Here is a 20,578-nt window from a genome sequence, read left to right on the forward strand (position 1 = left end):
TTGTGATTGTGTGGAGCTCTAATCAGAATGAGCCATTAGGGGTGTGCAGTGCAGGGTTAGAGAGCTGCCTGGCTCCCAGCCCCTCTGGACCCTGTGGCTCTGACGAGGCACTGCGCTGGTTTGGAAAAGTGTGTCGACTTTTAAAGAGCTAACTGTCCCTCTCAGCATGCGTGTCTCATAACTCACTATTTAGCCACTCCTGCTCTCATGTTTACAGCAGGAGGAAGAGACACTTCACACATCCTTACTCTCAGTGTGGGTCTCTCTCCCTCCGGGCCTCCCTCCCTCTCTCTCTTACTCTCTCCCTTTCTCTTTCATTCTCTCTCTACCTCCTTCCCTCTCTCTCTTACTCTCTCCCTTTCTCTTTCATTCTCTCTCTACCTCCTTCCCTCTCTCTCTTACTCTCTCCCTTTCTCTTTCATTCTCTCTCTACCTCCTTCCCTCTCTCTCTTACTCTCTCCCTTTCTTTCATTCATTCTCTACCTCCTTCCCTCTTTCTCTAACTCTCTCCCTTTCTCTTTCATTCTCCCTCTACTTCTCTCTCTTACTCTCTCTCACACACTCTCCCTCCCTTCTCTCACCCCTGGTTCTCCTCTCCTCCACCAAAGCAGTAGCACGGCGCCAGCCCCGACCCCCGCTGGGACTAACGCCATTGGTCACAGCCCCCCTCTCCCGCCCCCCCCCCTCTCCCTCAGCCCCTCTCTCCTGCCCCCCCCCACACACACACACACTTACAATTAAATGTTTTCTTCCTCAGTTGATCAGGCAGTGTACCCTCAGACACATGTAAAGAGGGAAAAATACAAGTACAAAAAGAAGGGGTAGTCTCAGGGCTTAAGATCGCCCTTTCCCAACAGACCCCCAAACCTGCCTTTGAACCAGTTTTGGGAGACTTCCCCCTCTTAAATCTTCAAGTGGGAAAGGTCCCCCCATCATTGTAAAAAGGATGAATCTGGAAAAATGCTATAAATCTGAGATCACAGGCTCTCTCTGGTCCTAGATACATTCTTGCACCTCAGCCTGGCCTGCCGCACACATCTGCCTTGCATTTAGACACGTTTACATGGCAGGAGTCCACAGCAGCCTACACAGCCCTCACTCCTCAACCCCACACCCCCAAACCTCTACTCCCCTCTACACACCTCCACACACACCTCCATACCCCTCCACACACACCTCCATACCCCTTCACACACACCTCCATACCCCTCCACACACACCTCCACCCCCCTCTACACACCTCCACACCCCTAAACACACCTCCACACACCCCCACATCTGTACACACACCTCCACACACCTCTACTCACCCCTGCACACACCTTCACAACCCTACACCTTTACCTCACACACAACTCTACCTCACCCACACCTTTGCCAGACCTGTGATCACAGCGCACAATGCCTCACCTCAGAACTACTGTTTCCACATTGCCTCAACTCAGAATTAGTGTTCCCACAATGCCTCACCACAGAATTACTGTTCCCACAATGCCTCACCTCAGAACTACTGTTCCCACAATGCCTAACCTCAGAACTACTGTTCCCACAATGCCTCATGTCGTTCCTGTGGTTTGTGTTGCAGGTCAGAAGGACCACGCAGCCGCGGACACCCGCCTCGCGGCCGCCCAGCAGAGGTAACACGGCTAACATTTACGCATTTAGCAGACGCTTTAATCCAAAGCGACTTCCAAGAGAGAGTTTTACAAAAGTGCATAGGTCACTGATCATAACAACGAGATAGCCCCAAACATTACAGGTACAAACATGAAGCATACATTGTGAAACCAAATTGTGAGAAAAATAACATCAGGTCCAGCCAATCATTCCTAAGTGCTGTTGTACTCCCAGAACAAGTGCGTCTTGAGCCTTTTCTTGAAGGTGGGGAGACAGTCAGTGTCCCTGATGGAGGTGGGGAGTTGATTCCACCATTGGGGGACCAGACAGGAGAAGAGCTTGGGTTGGGACCGGGCACTCTTGAGAGGTGGGACCACCAGACGGTTGTCAGAAGAAGACCATAGCTGGCAGGTGGGGTGTAAGGCTGGAGGAGAGACTTGATGTAGTCGGGTGGAGTAACACGCCACCAACACGTCATGATCCCAGTGTTGTGTGAACTGTTTGCATACCTCTGAGATGCTCTAGTGTCCTCCCTGGAGCCTGCTGTCACCCAGGAGGGAAGACTGCCGAGTGTTATGGATGGACGCTAGCTTCCATCACTCCATCTCTCACAGACAGCAGAGGGGCCGTCACAAAGCAGACAGCAGAGGGGCTGTCACACAGCAGACAGCAGACAGCAGAGGGGCCGTCACACAGCAGACAGCAGACAGCAGAGGGGCCGTCACACAGCAGACAGCAGAGGGGCCGTCACACAGCAGAGAGCAGACAGCAGAGGGGCCGTCACACAGCAGAGAGCAGACAGCAGAGGGGCCGTCACACAGCAGACAGCAGAGGGGCCGTCACACAGCAGACAGCAGAGGGGCCGTCACACAGCAGACAGCAGAGGGGCCCTCAGACAGCAGAGGGGCCGTCACACAGCAGACAGCAGAGGGGCCGTCACACAGCAGACAGCAGAGGGGCTGTCACACAGCAGACAGCAGAGGGGCCGTCACACAGCAGACAGCAGACAGCAGAGGGGCTGTCACACAGCAGACAGCAGAGGGGCCGTCACACAGCAGACAGCAGAGGGGCTGTCACACAGCAGTACTGCTAGTAGTGTGTCTAGTAGGCTGTGTGATTATTGCTGGTTGAACAAGGCCTCCCAGACCTCCAGACCAGGCTGGGACTGGAGGGATAGCTGGAGGCAACTCTCTCTCTCTCTCACACACACACACACTGCTGTCCGTGCTCCAGCTCATATCTTGCCTTATCTTGTGTGGTTTATGGAGAAAACTCCCAAGAGCCACTGCAAGAGAGGCGGCTAATCAGATTCATGTAGAGGTGCCAACTGGCAGTAACTGAGCCCGAGTCAGAGCGAAGGCATATCTGGAACATTTCATATCAGGAAAAACACTGGAAAGGACAAACAAAGCAAATAGATTATTTTTCCTTGTTTAGATAGAGACCAGAATTGTTTGCTTTAAATCGTAACTCTCCCAATTCCAGAATAAATCACCAAAAGCACATAAAGGGGTTTGTGCGAGACTTGTGGTGCTAGAAAATAGAATCTATAAACAATTAAGATGTTGATTGCTTGGGACCTTAAACCAACGCTGCACAGCCGTGTTTTATGTTGCGAACCTCCAGCCAAGAGAAACGTCCTCCCATTCCAACCCCCTTCCCCAGCTACCTTTTCTTTACCTTTCTCTCTCTACCTCTCTCTGTTTCTCTCTCTCCTGCTCTCTGTTTCTCTCTCTACCTCTCTCTGTTTCTCTCTCTCTCCTGCTCTTGCTCAGCCCCCCTCCCTCCTGTGTGTAGCTGCAGTGATATGGCTGTGCGCTGCCTGTGAGTGACAGCAGTGTAATGAAGGTGTTGTACCAGGAGAGGGTTGATCAAAAGAACCCTCCGGCCCAGTCCACCCAGAGTGCTGCGGCATCTCAGGTTCCCATGGAGACACCTCATAAAAGTGACACGCTCCTGATGCAGGTCCTGTGTGGGCTCTCACATCTGTCCTGCATGAGGGATCCACACACGCTGCTCTGTTACTGCCCGCTGCTAATAAGGCCAATAGACACCATGTCTCTGCTGGTCCCTAATGCCCGGCCCCAGCCCCAGCCCCGGCCCCGGCCCCGGCCCCAGCAGTGGGAAGGACTTTGGAAAGGAGTGGTTTCAGGCCAGCTAGTATCACTAGGCTACATCCTTGTTGTTCTAGACCTGCTGTGCAGGAACAGAGTAGAATCAGAATGAGAAAAGGTTTTAATTGCCATGCCAAAGTTTGCACAGACAAGGAATTTACTTTGGCAGGAAGGTGCATACATTAAACTAAAATAAAATATACAATAAACTATGAAATAGCCATAATTTACAATAGACTATAAAAAAATACAAATAGAAAAAAAAATACAAATGGTACAAAATATACAAATTGTGTAATTTAGTGAAAATTGCAATGTGTTTGCAGTCAGAGTGAGCCCTTTGCCTTGTTGAAGAGGCCAGCAGCAGATGGGAACAAACTGTTTTTGTGGTGTGAGGTTTTGGTCCTGATGGACCGCAGCCTTCTGCTGGAGGGGAGTGGCTGAAACAGTGTGTCCAGGGTGGGAGGAGTCGGCCACAATCTTCCTCGCTCGCCTCAGGGTCCTAGAGGAAGATCGTGTAGTCGCTTCATGTCTCCTGACCATGGCCAAGGCCGTAGCCATGGAGTTAACATTGTGGAGGACAAAATCTGCTGGGGAGTCTCAGGGTCCCCCCCTGAAAACCTTTTGTTTTTTTTATGAATTGGGATTAACTTTGTTTTTTTTGGACAGCTTGCGCGGTTGCCTGTCATAGAACATTTATATTTTATTCATATTTTTATATCAATATATTGGGCAGATTTGACCATATTTTAATATTGGGGGGGATGTGTCCCCCCCCCCCCCCTCCTCTCTGCTACTGGCTCTCCCCTGTGGCTCAGCAGGCCGCTCTCTGCTACTGGCTCTCCCCTGTGGCTTAGCAGGCCGCTCTCTGCTACTGGCTCTCCCCTGTGGCTTAGCAGGCCGCTCTCTGCTACTGGCTCTCCCCTGTGGCCCAGCAGACCGCTCTCTGACTCTCTGACTCTTTCTTTCTCCTTATCTCTGTCTCTCTCCGTCTCTCCTTCTATCTCTCTCTCTCCTTCTCTCTCTCTCCTTCTTTCTCTTCTTCTCTCTCTCCATCTCTCTGTCTTCCTCTCTGTCTCTGTCTTTCCCCCACTACAGTTTCCAGGACATGGTGAGCTATTTTGGCCTGAAGCCCAAGTCTGGGGAGAAGGAGGTGGCTCCCAGCTTTGTGTTCATGCTGTGGTACGAGTTCTGCAGCGACTTCAAGAACACGTGGAACCGTGAGAACAAGAACATCTCCAAGGAGAGGTGGGTGGGAGGCTGCAGTCCCTGTCCCCTGGTCCCTGTCCCCTGGTCCCTGGTCCCTGTCCCCTGGTCCCTGTCCCCTGGTCTCCTGGTCCCTGTTCCGGTCAGGGTCTCAGCTACTTATGAGACCAAACAAGCTACTGTAGGAACAGCTACCTCAACACTAGTTTGTGTTGGTGTTAAGACTGAGGAACCAACAGACTGTTCAGCCAGCACCACTGCTAGCTCTGAACGCTGGGCAACACTGCCTTCTACATGGGAGGAGATTCCCTTGTGTCTTTCTGCACCCATGTGCCCTCTCTTAATTGTTTACTGGGCAATCATGCTCTGTACCGGCCACAAATGATTGTGTTTATGTACAATGAACTTTATTTGAAGGACTGTTTTCACACCCATAAAAGACAACTGTTTAACTAGCTCATTATCTCATCCACCCACTGTCCTCCCCCTGCTTAACTAGTGGCTTGTTTACTGTCGGACTGCTCGAGAGATGGTGTGTGTGTGTGTGTGTGTGTGATGCACGATGCACTTCAGGCCCGTGATAAACAGCTGCTGTCAAGCTGAATATATGTTTGGTTCTCCACAAACACTACAACAGTTGAGAAAAGTGTATGGATGATACACTGACACAGTAAAGAGATGAGATGTTTGTCCACATGAGTTGAGTGGTTCTTGTTGTTCTCCCAGGTTGAAGGAAGCTCAGGAGAACATCAAGAAGATCACAGCTGAGAAGAGGGTTGAAACCAAGAAGATCAATGCCAACAGTCTGGTAAGATCCGAGCTGGTTAGTCTAGCTCTTTAAACTAAGGATGCACCGAATCCAGATTTTTGGGGTTCGGCCGAATACCGAATCCACTGGTTAAGATTCGTTCGAATCCTAAACCGAATACCGAATCCTACTCCCATCCTCAGTCCATTAACACAGTAAACACATTATTGAAGTAAACAACGTCCACAGCAGTGTATTTTTGTATTTATTTATTTTTTACTGTAAAAAAAATATAGGCAACTTAATGCCAGGAAGACAAGTGGGAAAAACTATTTTGACAAATACCATGTGCCTATGTTTACCCTACCTCAAGATCCAATCAATATCCAAAATATTAGCCTTTTAGATTTCTTGAATTTCTTTCAGAATCCGAATCAGAATGGGATTTATTCGCCATGAATGTTTGCACAGACACGGATTTTGCTTTGGCAGGAAGGTGCATACAGTTAAAACATATAGGAACCTTAAATTTAAATACGTGGACTATCTAGACTAAGGGTACATAAACTAGCAATACTAAATGGAGTTAGAATTAAAATTAAATATACAATAAAATACAATATAAGTTACCTTAATTTACAATATAAAAATACAAATATTACAAAAAAATACTTATCTACAAGATACAGTTTTGTAAAGCAGTGCAAAATGAAATGTGTTGAGCAGGAAGTCATTCGGATGTTTCATTCACAAATGTTTTAACAGCGGATATGTTGTGGTCCTTGGGTTGGCTAACCCTAACCCTAACCCTAACCCTTGCCACCACGAGACAAATCAGCATTGCAAATTGAACATGTAGCTCGACTTGAATTTCCTTGAAGTTCCATTTTCACTTTCTCTCAGCCTACTGCATTGAACAGTCCACCTATGTAAAAACCTTCCCGTAATCAACGGCGGCATCATTATATCGACCAGCGTAGCACGCATAGTGCAAGCGTAGGGTTCGGATTTGGTGGGGGAAAAAAAATTCTAAGGTTCGGTCGAATCCAAACCCCATCTAAAAGCCCAATATTGGGCCAAAACCGAATCCTGGATTGGATGCATCCCTACTGTAGACACCCAGACGAGTCTGTGAAGCCAGGAAGTCTGTCACCCACCCGAGCCAGCTCCTCTGACAGCCTCCCTCCGTGTCCCACAGAAAGAGAGGCTGCGCCAGAAGGAAGCAGGCGTGACCTCCAAATGAGCAGCCTGAGGAAGAGAGCGACCGATCGGAGAGAGACAACTGAAGGAGAAGATATGGCAGATGAGAGTCTGGCTTCATCCCTCTCCCCTTTACCTCCTGCCTCACACCCTACCTCCTGCCTCATACACCATACCTCCTGCTGCCCCCGTGCCCCCCTGAGAGGGTTCTCTTCCTGGGCCCCTGGAGGGTGTCCTGGTCCACTAGGGCCCACATCCACTTTAGAACACTTGACCGGCCCTCCTCCAGTCCTCGACAGAGCAGCTGTCACAGTGATGACTCTTGGCTGGGTGCTCCAGCCTTCCTGTGAGACGAGGGCTGGTCCAGTGTGACAGTATGCTGTGTGTCGCAGCATGCGGGTGTCCATGTTGGAGAGCTCTGTGAGGTCGTCACCAGGGGATGGTTTGCTCAGAGGAGATATCATGATGACCGACAGACACAGGAAAACAGGGGTTTGGAATGATGGAAGTAATATCCATGATTCCAGAGAGGAGCTTTAGTGGAGTCTTGCATTACATGTTGATACGAGCAGGGCTCAGTTGTTAAAGTATTTTAACATAAGGAACAGACACTTGATTGGGGGTCTTAATGTTGAGTGTGTGTTGGGTGTGGTGTGTGGGTGTGATGTTTGTGGGTTGGGTGTGTGTGTGTGTGTGATGTGTTAGTGTGTGTGTGTGTGGTACAATGTTTGACTGTACCAGACTGACCTCTCCTGGGTGAGGGAGAAGTCAAGACTTCAAACCCCCCCCCATCCCTCCTTCACACACACGTGCACACACACACACGCACACACACAACAAAGGACCCGCCATATCTAGCCTAGAGCTCCCGTACATTTTAGAAGTGTATAGAATAGTTAGTTCTTAGTAATGAATGTTGTTCATGACATATGTACTGTCTGTCACGACCCTAAGCACTTTCCCGCTTGTAAGAGCTGTAGTATGTGTTTACCAGCCTCTCTTAGGATTGGCTGGATGCTCCTTTATCAAGTGTTAGCACTTTTCACATCAGTTTCTACTACTATGCAATCATTTGGTTTCCCAGGTTTGATGATGGGTAAGTTACAATATGTAATGGAAAAGGCATCATCCATTTTTCATTTTTAGAGTAAAAGCTGTAAGAACAAAATATTTTTGACCCTTTTATTGGTCTGGAAACGTTTATGACTAACGCGTAATGAGAGGGATAAACCTCTAGTATGGTCATATATCATGTACATCAAAGATTTATTTTATCCCAAAATAATTGTATTGTTTTTGTTGTTGAGGCTGTATTTTAGTATTTGATTTGGAAGTGTAAGGAAGCTGCATGACATTTCTTGGTTTGGGTGAGATTCTTACTGATATCACTAATGCTACAGGGTGATGGTTGCTTTATTATAAATGATATTTATCTATACTTAACTTAAAGCAATGATCTGGCTAGGTACAACATGGTCTGTTCATAGATCTACATAGAGCATTTTATACATTGGTTAGTGGAAACTATTGTGCATATCAGTTCAAGCCATAACTGTAGCTTGAAACATCAAGCTACTTACCTTACAACTGACGGATCCCGCTGAGGGCCACGAATGTTAAATGGTTCCATCATTCAGACTGGCGTATTCGGTTCCATTTACAGGTGGAAATTCTACTTTCCATATTTTCAGTGTGCCATTAAACTACAAATCATAACACAAGTTGTAAAGTTTACCTTAAACGTTTTCCTAAATTGAATAGGATCATTCAATTAATTTAACTTCCCCATTGTTTCACATATTACTGTTTAAGATATTAGTAGCTCCAGGATAGTGTCTTGCGCTCCAAACCTCACTATGATTCAGTCACCGAAGGCTGAACATGATGAGCGGCCTTGACCGAATTCTTGTTTAAACCTTAACACCCGTCTTTTCAGCTCAGTAACGTTACAGTATCCAAAATAAAATGTTAATTACAAAGACTCCAGTGATTATTACATTCTTTTGCTTGATGTATTGCCCTTTATTTATCATTTAGAACATCGGTTTTTAGGATACAAAATAGAAAGCTTGCTTTATGCGCGCTACAGAGTAGCCTTACGCCAGTGAGACCGTGGTTGAGCACGAGGTTGATTGGATTGAAAGGTTCGGTTCTTTGAACATCATACACACACAGTTCAAGTTTAACTTGAATTTAAATTGAGTTCAAGATTTCCGACCTCATAATAAGCCGTATATACAATGCATAATCCTATTTAAAGTTGTAAACAAACGGCGAAATAACGATTCTTGCAGTCTTTCGTCGTAAATGACCGTAGTTTTACAATGAAACAAATCATGGGTTTAAGAAACATAAATGTCTCAGCGAAAGTTTGGCTCCGAGCAAGAAGAGGCCACATCGCTGAAAGATGTTTCATGTTCCGGATCAGCCTGATGCAGAACATAGTCTTAGCAATTTATGGAATAATTTACTTTACTGTCCATTTACCCGTGCACTGATTTTGGCTTGCTTTACCTGAAAAAAGTTTACAAAAGAACATTATGTCGAGATTATTTTGGCAATTGGACAACCTACGCTTCTTAAAACCTGTATACACAATGTAGACAAAATATTATGTTAACATGTTACATATTTAATGTTTCCATCTTCAACATTTTAAACAAACTTTGTACAGCAAACATTTTAACAAATCTTTTATTGTATCTATTTATAGAATCAAACTAGCCCATTGGCCTGTATACGTTTACAAAATATCCACTGAAACTACTGGGTGGTCGAGATTCACAGAAAATATCAATGAAATGTATTTAGCATCTCATTATCAAATAAGCCCTCCGTCTCCCTCACATTCCACACAGTGGAAACTCAGTACCTCAGATATAGAAACGGATCAAACCTACATTGTGTGTCGTAGGCTGTTTGTTGTATTCGCCCAAAAGATTAAAAGCAGGATCTTGTGAACAGAAATTCAAACGTATTTGGAGGTGAGACAAGGCAATGGACAGCATGTTGTGATCAAGACGTGCACGGTTGCTATAGCCACGAATATAAATTGCTTGATGTGAAATTAGACGGACACAATACGAAATATTTGATTAAGCAGGATATGTTCACTAAAGTCCGGTATCAACAATGGACGATGGGTTAGCGGTCCACTGCTATGGCGCTTCATCCCCGTGCGGGTAAATGTGATCTTTGAGGTTTAGCAAATTGATAATTTCCTTGGTTTCAATAGTCTACTGGTTGATTTATGATCAGGCCAAGACTGACCATTTCAATGAAGACTAATCAGTACCTGTGCCTAGTCCAGGTCTATGGATATACAGCGACACTGCTTCACGCGCTGGATACGCTTCTTCTTGGTGGAAGGCTGCTGGTCTGGACAGTTCAGAGTAAACGTCATGGTGGTAAACTGCTTCGGCTTGCAGAACGAACAGGACTGGAAAGCCCCTTCCTCCCTCCGCACATGTCTGGGGATGTAAAACGAGTTACACTGTCCATAGCAGAACTTGTTGATGATGGTGCGGCTGATGCAGCCCTCCTCGTGGATAGTCTGTTTGAGTGGCTGGGTCTTGCACCAGTCCCGTTTCAGATAGCGGCGCTCCGTGACGTGTAACGCTTCCTGGCTGGACTCCAGAACCTCCTCGGCCGGCGCAGCGGAGCTCTTCCCCCGCCCCCGGGAACCCGAGCCCGCCTGTGGTGGCTGGGGTTGCTGCTCCGATTCGTTTGGGTTGTTTTTGTCTGGATGAGGGATGGCGCCTTGTGAGCCTCGGTTCCTTTTGGAATCCACGGGAGATGATAGCAACCCCATGATGAAAACCATACCGCAGAGGACACGCGCTGAATTTGCCATCCTTGGAGAAGGAAGAGAATATTCATGATACAACATTTCTAATACAATGCTACGTAGGTCAGTCATTACGCTGCGTAAATACGCATGGTTGTCTCGGCATGCAATTGTCCATAGAATACCATGATATTGACTTACCTAAGCATTATTTACATTGATTAAATAGAAGCAGTAAACAAATATGTATACAAATTCTACACTAGGTGAGATTAAATACTTTAGACGTCAATGCAGGCGCGAGCCAAACCGTAACTGATTGAGAGCAGCCAAATAATGACACGAGCCTGTGTAAAGCGTTTGAAGTGATGTCATGTGGTTGAAAACTTCGACCTTCGTGTTCATGTTCATTTTAACAGTAAGTAGTGGCGTTGTTAGAGATAAAATTGTACTGGGGCACAGGCCCCTATTCATATCCCTTTTTTTCTTCCAAGCGTGTTGCGCACAAAACACTACTAGGCTATAGAAACTCCCCTTGCTTAACCCACTATGCAACAGTTCAAGGACGCAAGTTTGATATCAGCTTTGGCAGGGACTATAGTTAATGCAAGCGCACACATTTTGTTCTAGTAAAAATAAGAAGATCGGTAGGCCTATCATTAAGAAACTTTCTTTAGTTTTGTAATGTTTTCTTAGCCTACCTCAATTCTGACTTGTGTGCCGAGTCCGACACCTGGACTTCTGTGTGCGTGCTGCAGTGGCAAGCTCAGAAGAGCACGCATAGGTTTGTGTTTTTGGTTAAACTGCTTTGATTGTACAAGCGTTGATTGGGATTCTGCGTTTATTTTTTACGGGATTATCAACCTAAATGAATGCACTGACAAATAAAGTAGCCTACATTGTTAAAACTCAAACTTTAGATTTTACTGGGGCACAACAAATGTATACTGGGGCACAACAAATGTATACTGGGGCACGTGCCCCAGTAAAAAGGGTCTAACGACGCCCCTGACAGTAAGCCTTCTTGTTCATGTTCATATTGAAGGTTAGCCTTCGTATATAATCATCCGATAGGGTAGAGAAAGGTCTATATACAACGAAATACATTTCTAAAGGAACGATGTTCTTGTTGAAGGTAGGCTACAGGAACTGTAAAAACGGTCAAATTCACTCACCTGTCAAAATGTCCAGGAGTGAAATGTTCTCTGGTGGGTCTTCTTTCTGAGGTGTCTAGAGGCGCGAGGGTGCTAATGGGATGGACTGTACTGCAATGAAGGCGCGCGGTGATGAGAGTCTGCAGTGGTTAATGATTCCATAGACAGAGGCTGTGGTTGAATACACACTGCTGCAGCGCCGGACTGTCTCTCTTTAAAACGTCTGCCAGCTGAGATGTGCACAACACATCCTTCTACATTATTGGCTGAGCACGATGAAGGGGAAATGAAAACTATCCGCCCCCTCAACACTTTCCTGAACTCGCTTTAGAAAACAGACCACCAGGGGAGGGGATAGCTGTGGATCTGGTGGATACAGGATCTTTGCTCCGTTGGGCACACATTGTGGTGTTGCATGTCAAAGATTAGGTGTATATACGTTTTCGTAATAAACGTTTCTTAACACTTTTATTAAGAAATGCTTATTAAATAGAATTTCCCAATTTGCCGCATATTACAAGGTAATTCCTAATTAGCTTCGAAATTGGGCCTACATGTAGCCTATGGAGCCCGTGACACATGACTGCTATAATGAGCGTTGTTTCCGTGCTGTTGAAGGATCCAGATTTGAGCTCACAAGCTTCAAGGCCACATGCACAGACAAGGGAATTTCGGAAATGTTTAGGAATAATTGTTTTACAAAATACATATCGTAAATAAACAATTAACTTAGGTCTATTTGGACAATCTTTATTATTGGATTTATAATTTCCATTTTGCATCACAACCAGCCCCGTGGGACCATGTTAATGAATATCAATTGCCTGGAAACGTTCCGTTTATGTAGTTGCATGCCTATTGGATACAGCCATATATTAAAGAAATATATCAAACCTACAAAATAAAATCTGTGTATGACAGAAACGAAAAAGTAAATTAAAGGGTTAAAAATGTGTCAAAAACATGTCACAGCATCTGGTTTTGGGGACAAGTCTTTAGACAGCATGGAAAACTTTAAACCTACAGTCCTTAAAGTTGAGCAAAATGTCACATTTTCTCACAAACAATGCGTATCCTTTCATTGAGTTAATGAACGGAATAATTTAAGACTCGCATTTAAAGGCATAGGCTACTTTTAAAGAAACGTGTTAGGAATCCCGACGGCACTGAAGTTTTTAGATCAATTTTGAAGAGAAGCCGAGATTGTTTCTCCCTCTGGAATAAGCATTTGAATTTAGTCAATAGTGTGGGCCTATTTCAAGGAATTGTGTCCGATACCTACACAGTGGATATCATAATTTGATGCATTTTAGTTTAGCCCATTTTTTCAAAATATACAAAGTGAATCGTCTAAACTGTTTATAATCTGTTTATACTAATGTGCTAGAGGAATGCATTTTTCAATAGGCAAACATTAGGCTCACACATTCTTGGCAAAAGTCATATAAATTAACTTTCTTCCGTACGGAATCTATGAAAATTGACACTCGGAAAGTTCCAAGTGTTAGTCTCCAGACTATGTATGAAAGTTTTTGTTGTTGTCAAACAGTAGGTTGCCATAGCCAAATTACATAAAATGTCAAAATATTAAAACGACAAAGATTTGCCGGCCGCACTATAGTAACATTTTTGGTTTTAGGTTTTAAAGTTTCCTTGTCAACTAGCTTCATGTAGGTTATTTGAACCTACAACTATTTTAAATAATGTAGCAAAGTAAAAATACACTGACCTTGCATGTTAGCTCTAACACCGTATATCCTTCGTATTTCCAGTCAGTACCTTGAGTCCTGGATTATTTTTAGGCCCACTGCCCATCTGTTTGGCACATGGTCGCGGTAGCGGTCTAGCCTACAGAATTCACCGCGATGTCAACATAATGCAAAAAAAAAAACACTCCAGACAGACTAACGAACATGTAACTGGTTTTATGCGTAGTCTGCACTGAAAGTTCTGTTGTGGTTTAAGTGCCTGGACACTGAATCCGTCTGTTCACTACAAGAAAACTGTTACATCCAATTCACATCCATTTTATTTCCAGTTGACACAATTCATTATTACTCATTTATCAATGAGAGGCATTAAGATCATAATACTAAAGGCATTGAATATAGGCCTTCTGAATTGATTTCAACCAAGGGACCAACATTGTGTAACCCTTACCAAATGACCTTTTGGCCATGTTGTATCCTTATCAGAAGCAGGCCCACAGCAGGATAGGTCTGCTGGCGGAAGGTACTCCACAACCCTGGGCTGAGAAACAGAGCTGCTTTAGAAAAAGCTGAACTTGGATGTTTGGACACGAGACTGAATCTAGGACTCCCCCTTGTGGAGGCAAACTGCCACTACAAGTGTTGGCTCACCTTCAGGACTCCCAGTTGGTCTGACTGATGCAGTAAAGTGAACCAAAATGTGTAGAAAATTTGGTATTTATTGGTTTTGGAACAGACATTCAACTTGCAAAAAAATCACTAGAGGTTTTGAAATCAAAGGACAGCAGGACATTTAAGGGAACATCAATACTGTGTGAATGTAGATTTATTCATAAACCTACAAAAGGTGCCTTGATCTTTAAAACCCTAACAAAGAAACCAAAACAGCGCTCGATCAAAAAATTACATTTCGTACTTTTCCCCCCCTGCAAACCCATTTTAATTCTTTTTTTTCTAAGACCAAAATAGGAATAAGATAAATACCAATAAACGTAAAACAATTCCAGCCATTCACCCAACCGTACGTCATTTGGCTTGCACTAATCTAATAACTACCCAACACTCATTCCTTTACACTGATGTGTCACAATGTGCAAAGCTCCTCTCAGACCAACACAGGAGTATCAGACTAAACAGGCAAAGGCACCAGCAGAGGATTCATCCCAGACAGCATAACCTCTCTGAGAACAGCAACTAGGAATCACAATAAATTAAACCCCTGATCCATGAAGAATGAGTCGTTGTGAAGGGAGGGTGCAGAGGTCGCCCAGTCAGACTGTGGGACCTGCAGAATGACAGGAAGAGCCAACAGGAAGTTGGGTGGTTTTTTCTTTACTACAGATCTATCGGTTTGGTGGCCGACAGCAGCCTGCCGTCATTCAGAGGTTGCCGTGGGGACCCTCTGTAGCGCGCCTCCTCCTTCCCCAGCAGCTGCAGGGTTGACCCCTGACCTCCACTCGTCTTCCTGCAGGGGGCAGCGTCTGCTCTGGAGGGCACCTGGTTGGTGCGGTCTCCCAGCGCCCCAGGCCTGGGCTTTGGGGCAGTGGGAGGGACTGGAGGTCTGGTCCTGCTGGGGCACACTCGGTCCTGGGCGACCCAAACGCCCATGTCTGGACCCTGGCAGGGCTGGAGCTGAGGCCCAGCTGACAGGCCCCCCTCCAGGCTGACCGCCCTGCCCGCCCTGCCTCCCCGCTCCCCCAACAGGGAGTTGATCCTGCGTACAGACTGGCGCACGGGGGTCCGCTGGAACTTGAGTGGGGAGCGGATCATGGCCGCCTGGGCCTGGGGAGAGTACAGGGTCAGCTTGTTGAAGCGCTGGATGTGTTCCGCCACTCGTAGTCTGTGTGTCTCCAGCGTGACTGAGGAGGCTGGCTGCTGCTGCGGGCTATGAGCCCCTGGCAGGTCCCCGTCATCAGGCTCTGGTACCAGCAGAGCTTTGGCGGAGGGTAGAGGGGAGTTGCAGTCGTGGAGGAGCCCCAGTCTGGAGGCTCTGTAGGGGGTGGACTGGAACCCAGACGAGGCTTTCAGCTGGAAGTGGGCCGGACTCTGGATGTCCAGAGCATCTATCAGCCTGCTGCTGTTCTGATCCTCTCCACACTCCTCTTCCAAACAGTTCCCCACACCTACCCTGGTCAGGGGGCCGTCACCAGCCTGCTCTCCAGGACTGACACCCAACCCAAACTCAAACAGAGTGCTGTCTATGTGCAGGGGCGACAAGCGGACCATCTCCATCTGACCAAAGGTGATGTTCTGGTCATCAGCCAGGGCTCTCTGTGGGGTTGGGAAGCCAGAGAAGTCCTTGTTCAGGACCACAACCATGGGTGTGTAGGGCTGGGGTGGAGGACGCATTGGCCCAGGACACAGGCTGGTCTTGCTTGGTTGTGGCTTGGTTCCTCCAGCAGGGGGGCTGTGGTCTGCTAGGACACCCTGCAGGTCCGTCGCAGACACCGAGAAAGCCCTCCTGATCTTGAGCAGGGTGGGGCCGGTCGGGGCCCGGGCCTCGCACAAGGAGGCCTGCCGCTCCGGGCTCTCTGCCCTGGAGGAGCAGCTCAGCTCCGGGGGCCGTCCGGCTGCAGCAGGGGGCTTGGAGGTGACGATGGCAGGGGGCTTGGAGGTGACGATGGCTGGCTCTGAGGAGTAGTAAGTGCTCTTCAGACACGCGCTCATGGGGGTGTCGGTGAAGGAGCTGAAGCCTAGGGCGTCCAGGGCGTCCCCGCTCCAGGAGGGCTGCTGGGAGCCGCCCTCACACTGCGGGGTGAGGAGGTTGTCCTCCGACTTACTGATGAACCTGGAGCCTGAGAAACACAGAGAGGACAGTTCACACACCTGACACACAGGAGACATGTCAGCAGACCTGGTGCGCTGTACCCAGTCTGCTGAGGTACTCACCCCGGGAGGAGGTGCTGTCTCTGGGCACGGTGGAGCTGAGGGCTGGGTGTCTGGGCGTTAGGACTGTGGAGCAGATACTGCTGGTTCTCTCCTGCGTGGCCAGTCTCAGGCCGATGCCCTCTGACCCCTGATGCAGCATCACATGACACATGACACTAAGATGAAGGCTTCTACGCGTTACACCTGCATTAGGGCTAAGACTTACACTACATTCATGACATTACATGCGTTATAATCGTATTGATTAATTTTATTGAGTTAATCAAATGAGACTAAATTAAATGAGTTCAAGGGTAAATATTCTTCAGAGTGTTATTAAGTTAGTAACTCAGAAGAAATTTGATCATCGACTCATGTCTTTGCTCAGTATAAATTTTATTAAGTAGCAAATATACATAAATGACCCACTTCAGCAACATATTCCAAAGTACCCCCAAAAATGTTTAGCTTGGGCAAATATATTAAGTTAAATATATTACATGTCACAAAAGTTAATATGTTAAATCCTAATAGATAGGATTAATTGATAGTTCTAACTTATTAAAACACAGAAGATTTGTGGAATTGCATGCTAAACGTCTTAAACCCAGATCAACCATCATCAATAAGTAAACCTCTATATAAAGTGCCCAAGTTGCCAACAATTTTACAAATAGGCTCAAAGTTAAAAACAATCATGCAAATGATTGTAAAACATACTTGTAAGATTAGAAAATTCTTACAGCACCATAACCAAAGTGCCCGTGTGACCTAGTACTGCAGAATCGCACAGTCTTGCATATCAACGATTCATTCTGATTAATAGGGTTAAAGCGGCGCAGTGAGGCCGTAGTGAGGCCGTAGTGAGGCCGTAGTGAGGCCGTAGTGAGGCCGTAGTGAGGCCGTAGTGAGGCCGTAGTGAGGCCGTAGTGAGGCCGTAGTGCCCTTTAGCTCAGACAGCTAAACCAGGTGAGCTTAGTAGAGGCTGGCTGCACTTACAGTCTCTCGGCTGCTCCGTCCCAAACTGAAGCGCAGGCGGAGGGATTTGCGGACTGCCTCTTTCTTGGTGACTTTGGGAGAAAAGCAACCAGCTTTCCCAGAGTCCACTCTGGAAGAAAAACACACGACTGGTGACTCAGCAAGCGCTGGAGCAGAGGGGTGTGTTGGGGTCTGGTGGAGCAGAGGGGGGTGGTGGAGCAGAGGGGTGTGTTGGGGTGTGGTGGAGCAGAGGGGGTGTGTTGGGGTCTGGAGGAGCAGAGGGGGTGTGTTGGGGTGTAGTGGAGCAGAGGGGGTGTGTTGGGGTGTGGAGGAGCAGAGGGGTGTGGAGGAGGTGTGGTGGAGCAGAGGGGTATGGTGGAGCAGAGGGGGTGTGGAGGAGGTGTGGTGGAGCAGAGGGGTATGGTGGAGCAGAGAGGGTGTGGAGGAGGTGTGGTGGAGCAGAGGGGGTGTGGAGGAGGTGTGGTGGAGCAGAGGGGTGTGGTGGAGCAGAGGGGTGTGGTGGAGCAGAGGGGTGTGGTGGAGCAGAGGGGTGTGGTGGAGCAGAGGGGTGTGGAGGAGCAGAGGGGTGTGGAGGAGGTGTGGTGGAGCAGAGGGGTGTGGTGGAGCAGAGGGGTGTGGAGGAGCAGAGGGGTGTGGAGGAGGTGTGGTGGAGCAGAGGGGTATGGTGGAGCAGAGGGGGTGTGGAGGAGGTGTGGTGGAGCAGAGGGGTATGGTGGAGCAGAGGGGGTGTGGAGGAGGTGTGGTGGAGCAGAGGGGTATGGTGGAGCAGAGGGGGTGTGGAGGAGGTGTGGTGGAGCAGAGGGGTATGGTGGAGCAGAGGGGGTGTGGAGGAGGTGTGGTGGAGCAGAGGGGGTGTGGAGGAGGTGTGGTGGAGCAGAGGGGGTGTGGAGGAGGTGGTTGCTACGTACCGGCTGACAGCATGTCTGTTACTCAGCCTCCTGCTCCTCCTCCGCCCAGAGCTAGCTGCCTGCCGATTGGCTGGCCCAGCTGAAGCCAGAGGATTCTGGGAAGTATTCATGGTCGATACACTGGGGTCTGAAGATGAAAACAGGAACAACGAAACGTCTGAGAAACGAACCACAGCAGAAGACAAGATGGAAGCAGTGACAGTGAGCTTATCCAGGTCAGATAAGGTCCACCTCTACCTGGAGCAGGAGTGGACACGCCCCCAAACAGAGTGTTGGGCAGTAACTCTATACCCAGAGTCTTTTTGATGGATCTCCGCTTCTTGTTGGAGAAGCCGTAGCTGTGGCCAGCCTCCAGCGGGAGCTTTCGTTTGATGTTTGGCGTCATGATCACAGGGGTGGCGGAGGAGAAGACTGGGGACAGCAGGTTTAGGATCAGAGGGGCGGATTAGGCAGGACCCCCACAAACTCATTGGAAAATCATTCAGAACCAAATTCATTGAAGTCATGAGCACGGATTCTCAGGATTTGTAATTAAGGAAAGGATTAGAGTCAATGACAAGCATCACAGGCAGAAGAGCAGTCTCCTATGAAGCATCACAGGCACCTTCATTCAAATAGCCAGAGAAAACATTTGTACTGGTACAAAATGGGTACATCTGTACTGCAACTAAAATCTACAAGCACATAAAGCCAATCGGAACAGATTAAAAGTGGGGTTGCATTTCTCTGTGAAAGTCAAGCAGCTGATCATGATGCAAGCTTGATGGAATGAATGGTCTTGGTGGTTTTCCTGCTCTAACAGGTCCGGAGAGGCGGTAGCTAACCTGGATACCTACCACATCTGTCTGACAGAGGGCTGTGAGTGGGGGTTCGACTAGTTTTTAACTTATTCAGAGCTCCACTGACCATATCTGCAACACGAGAGCAAACCAGAACATTCACATTCAACTAAACTGCCTTCATTCTGTGTACATCCTCCCCCACTATAGCCAACACACACATACATTCTCCAGAACTGTAAGAATAACCTCTCATTGTAGCAGGTAAGCCACAGGGAACACGTCCCTCTACATGTACAGCAGGTGGAAGCTCACCTCCCAAGCTTCGCCTGCGTCTCCTCTTCATCCCCGAGTTTGAGTCCAGCTCCTCGGGTTCCTCAAGGGAGGGAGAGAGAAGCTCACAGCCCAGCATGGCTGGAACCTTCTCCATCAGGAACCCTGGAACCACCCCTACCAGACACACAGACATCTAAGCCCTGAGCACTGACCAACACGCAGTTTAGACACAATTATCGATTGGAAACGTTAGACCACTAAGAAAGGCAAACATGACGTCATTCACAAATCAGTCAAAGGTTATTTTGCTGCACAACAACAAGAGGTGGAGTGAGGTGGCTCAGTACCAACGTCCTGGGCGTTGTCGATCAGGCAGAGGACCACGGCCGCCTGCAGCCTGAGCCGCTTCTCTGTGTTGGCGTTCATCTTCTCAGTCCCGTCTCCTGCGTGTAGCAGGTTGGGTGCCAGAATCACAGACAGGTTGCTGCTGTCCATCTTGTTGGCTGCACTCCTGGAGACAAAGATGAACACAGAAAATGAGCACCTATCTCAGCTAAATGAGCACCTATCTCAGCTAAATGAGCACCTAAAAGCCACGATTTCATTAGACAGTAAAGAAGAAAAGGGGAGGATGCACCTCTGAGAAACATCGTAGAGGAAGCTGAAGAAGTATTGCAGCAGGGTGAGGTTCCTGTGGGGCAGCACACAGGACAGCAGCAGCGTGGCGGAGACCCGGTCCTCCGCACTGGACAGCTGCTGGGCCCTGAGGAAGGACTCCTGCAGCTCCGCCGGCAACACCGGCTCCGGAAGCTCCCGGAAAAACTGCTTGACCAGGCCAGCCACGTCACAGGGCAGCGCGGTGGAGAGGCACTCCTCACCCAGATCCAGCTTTGCCTGGGGAGACAATAGAGCCTGTGTTGGACCATTCCCAGAGTCAAGGTCCCCTCCTATTGAAAGCAAGGTCAACCTCAGCCGTCACTCACCCGTAGGGCTTTCAGACGAACAATGGAGCCGGATTTTCTAAACAGGCCTTCTGTGTCTATATGCTCCTGGAGAGTGGAGCAGGCATCCACCAGAAAGCAGGGGACATCCCCATACACGACCCTGCGCTGTGGCAGACTCTCCAATGGTACCCCAAACACTTTCACCTGACAACAAAACAACATGTTACAACAGTTTCCATTCAAGGGTTGTTTGAAGAGAAGAGCTATGG

At 47.8% G+C, this 20,578-nt stretch overlaps 3 protein-coding genes across 5 annotated transcripts in view; 1 reads left to right on the plus strand and 2 right to left on the minus strand.

Moving 5' to 3' along the window:
* LOC124484021 (formin-like) overlaps positions 1-8,864 on the plus strand; it is a 42,008-nt gene extending 33,144 nt beyond the window's left edge. The window contains 4 exon segments of the mRNA XM_047044690.1: positions 1,586-1,637; positions 4,830-4,979; positions 5,664-5,745; positions 6,884-8,864. Of these exon segments, the coding sequence (XP_046900646.1) occupies positions 1,586-1,637; positions 4,830-4,979; positions 5,664-5,745; positions 6,884-6,928 (329 nt within the window). The 3' untranslated portion in view covers positions 6,929-8,864.
* Positions 8,140-12,457, minus strand: grem1b (gremlin 1b). Its single transcript, XM_047044702.1, has 2 exons — positions 11,848-12,457; positions 8,140-10,739 (listed from the first exon to the last, which is right to left on the minus strand). Exon 2 carries the CDS (start codon positions 10,736-10,738, stop codon positions 10,187-10,189), a length of 552 nt encoding a protein of 183 aa, XP_046900658.1. The 5' UTR covers position 10,739; positions 11,848-12,457; the 3' UTR covers positions 8,140-10,186.
* Positions 12,458-14,866: 2,409 nt separating this feature from the next.
* The window catches only part of arhgap11a (Rho GTPase activating protein 11A), a 7,107-nt gene continuing 1,395 nt past the window's right edge, over positions 14,867-20,578 (minus strand). Inside the window, exons 2-11 of one of the 3 annotated variants that reach the window (XM_047050667.1) lie at positions 20,349-20,513; positions 20,003-20,259; positions 19,713-19,876; positions 19,405-19,539; positions 19,147-19,221; positions 18,602-18,721; positions 18,311-18,437; positions 17,403-17,511; positions 16,425-16,551; positions 14,867-16,330 (exon numbers count right to left, since the gene is read on the minus strand). In XM_047050667.1, the coding sequence (XP_046906623.1) occupies positions 14,871-16,330; positions 16,425-16,551; positions 17,403-17,511; positions 18,311-18,437; positions 18,602-18,721; positions 19,147-19,221; positions 19,405-19,539; positions 19,713-19,876; positions 20,003-20,259; positions 20,349-20,513 (2,739 nt within the window). In that variant the 3' untranslated portion in view covers positions 14,867-14,870. Of the gene's footprint in view, positions 16,331-16,424; positions 16,552-17,402; positions 17,512-18,310; positions 18,438-18,547; positions 18,722-19,146; positions 19,222-19,404; positions 19,540-19,712; positions 19,877-20,002; positions 20,260-20,348; positions 20,514-20,578 lie in introns of all 3 variants that reach the window. The other 2 variants (XM_047050659.1, XM_047050675.1) reach the window with 2 other exon arrangements.

The sequence above is a fragment of the Hypomesus transpacificus genome, chromosome 3, assembly GCF_021917145.1.
Source record: "Hypomesus transpacificus isolate Combined female chromosome 3, fHypTra1, whole genome shotgun sequence".
Classification (NCBI taxonomy): Eukaryota; Metazoa; Chordata; class Actinopteri; order Osmeriformes; family Osmeridae; genus Hypomesus; species Hypomesus transpacificus.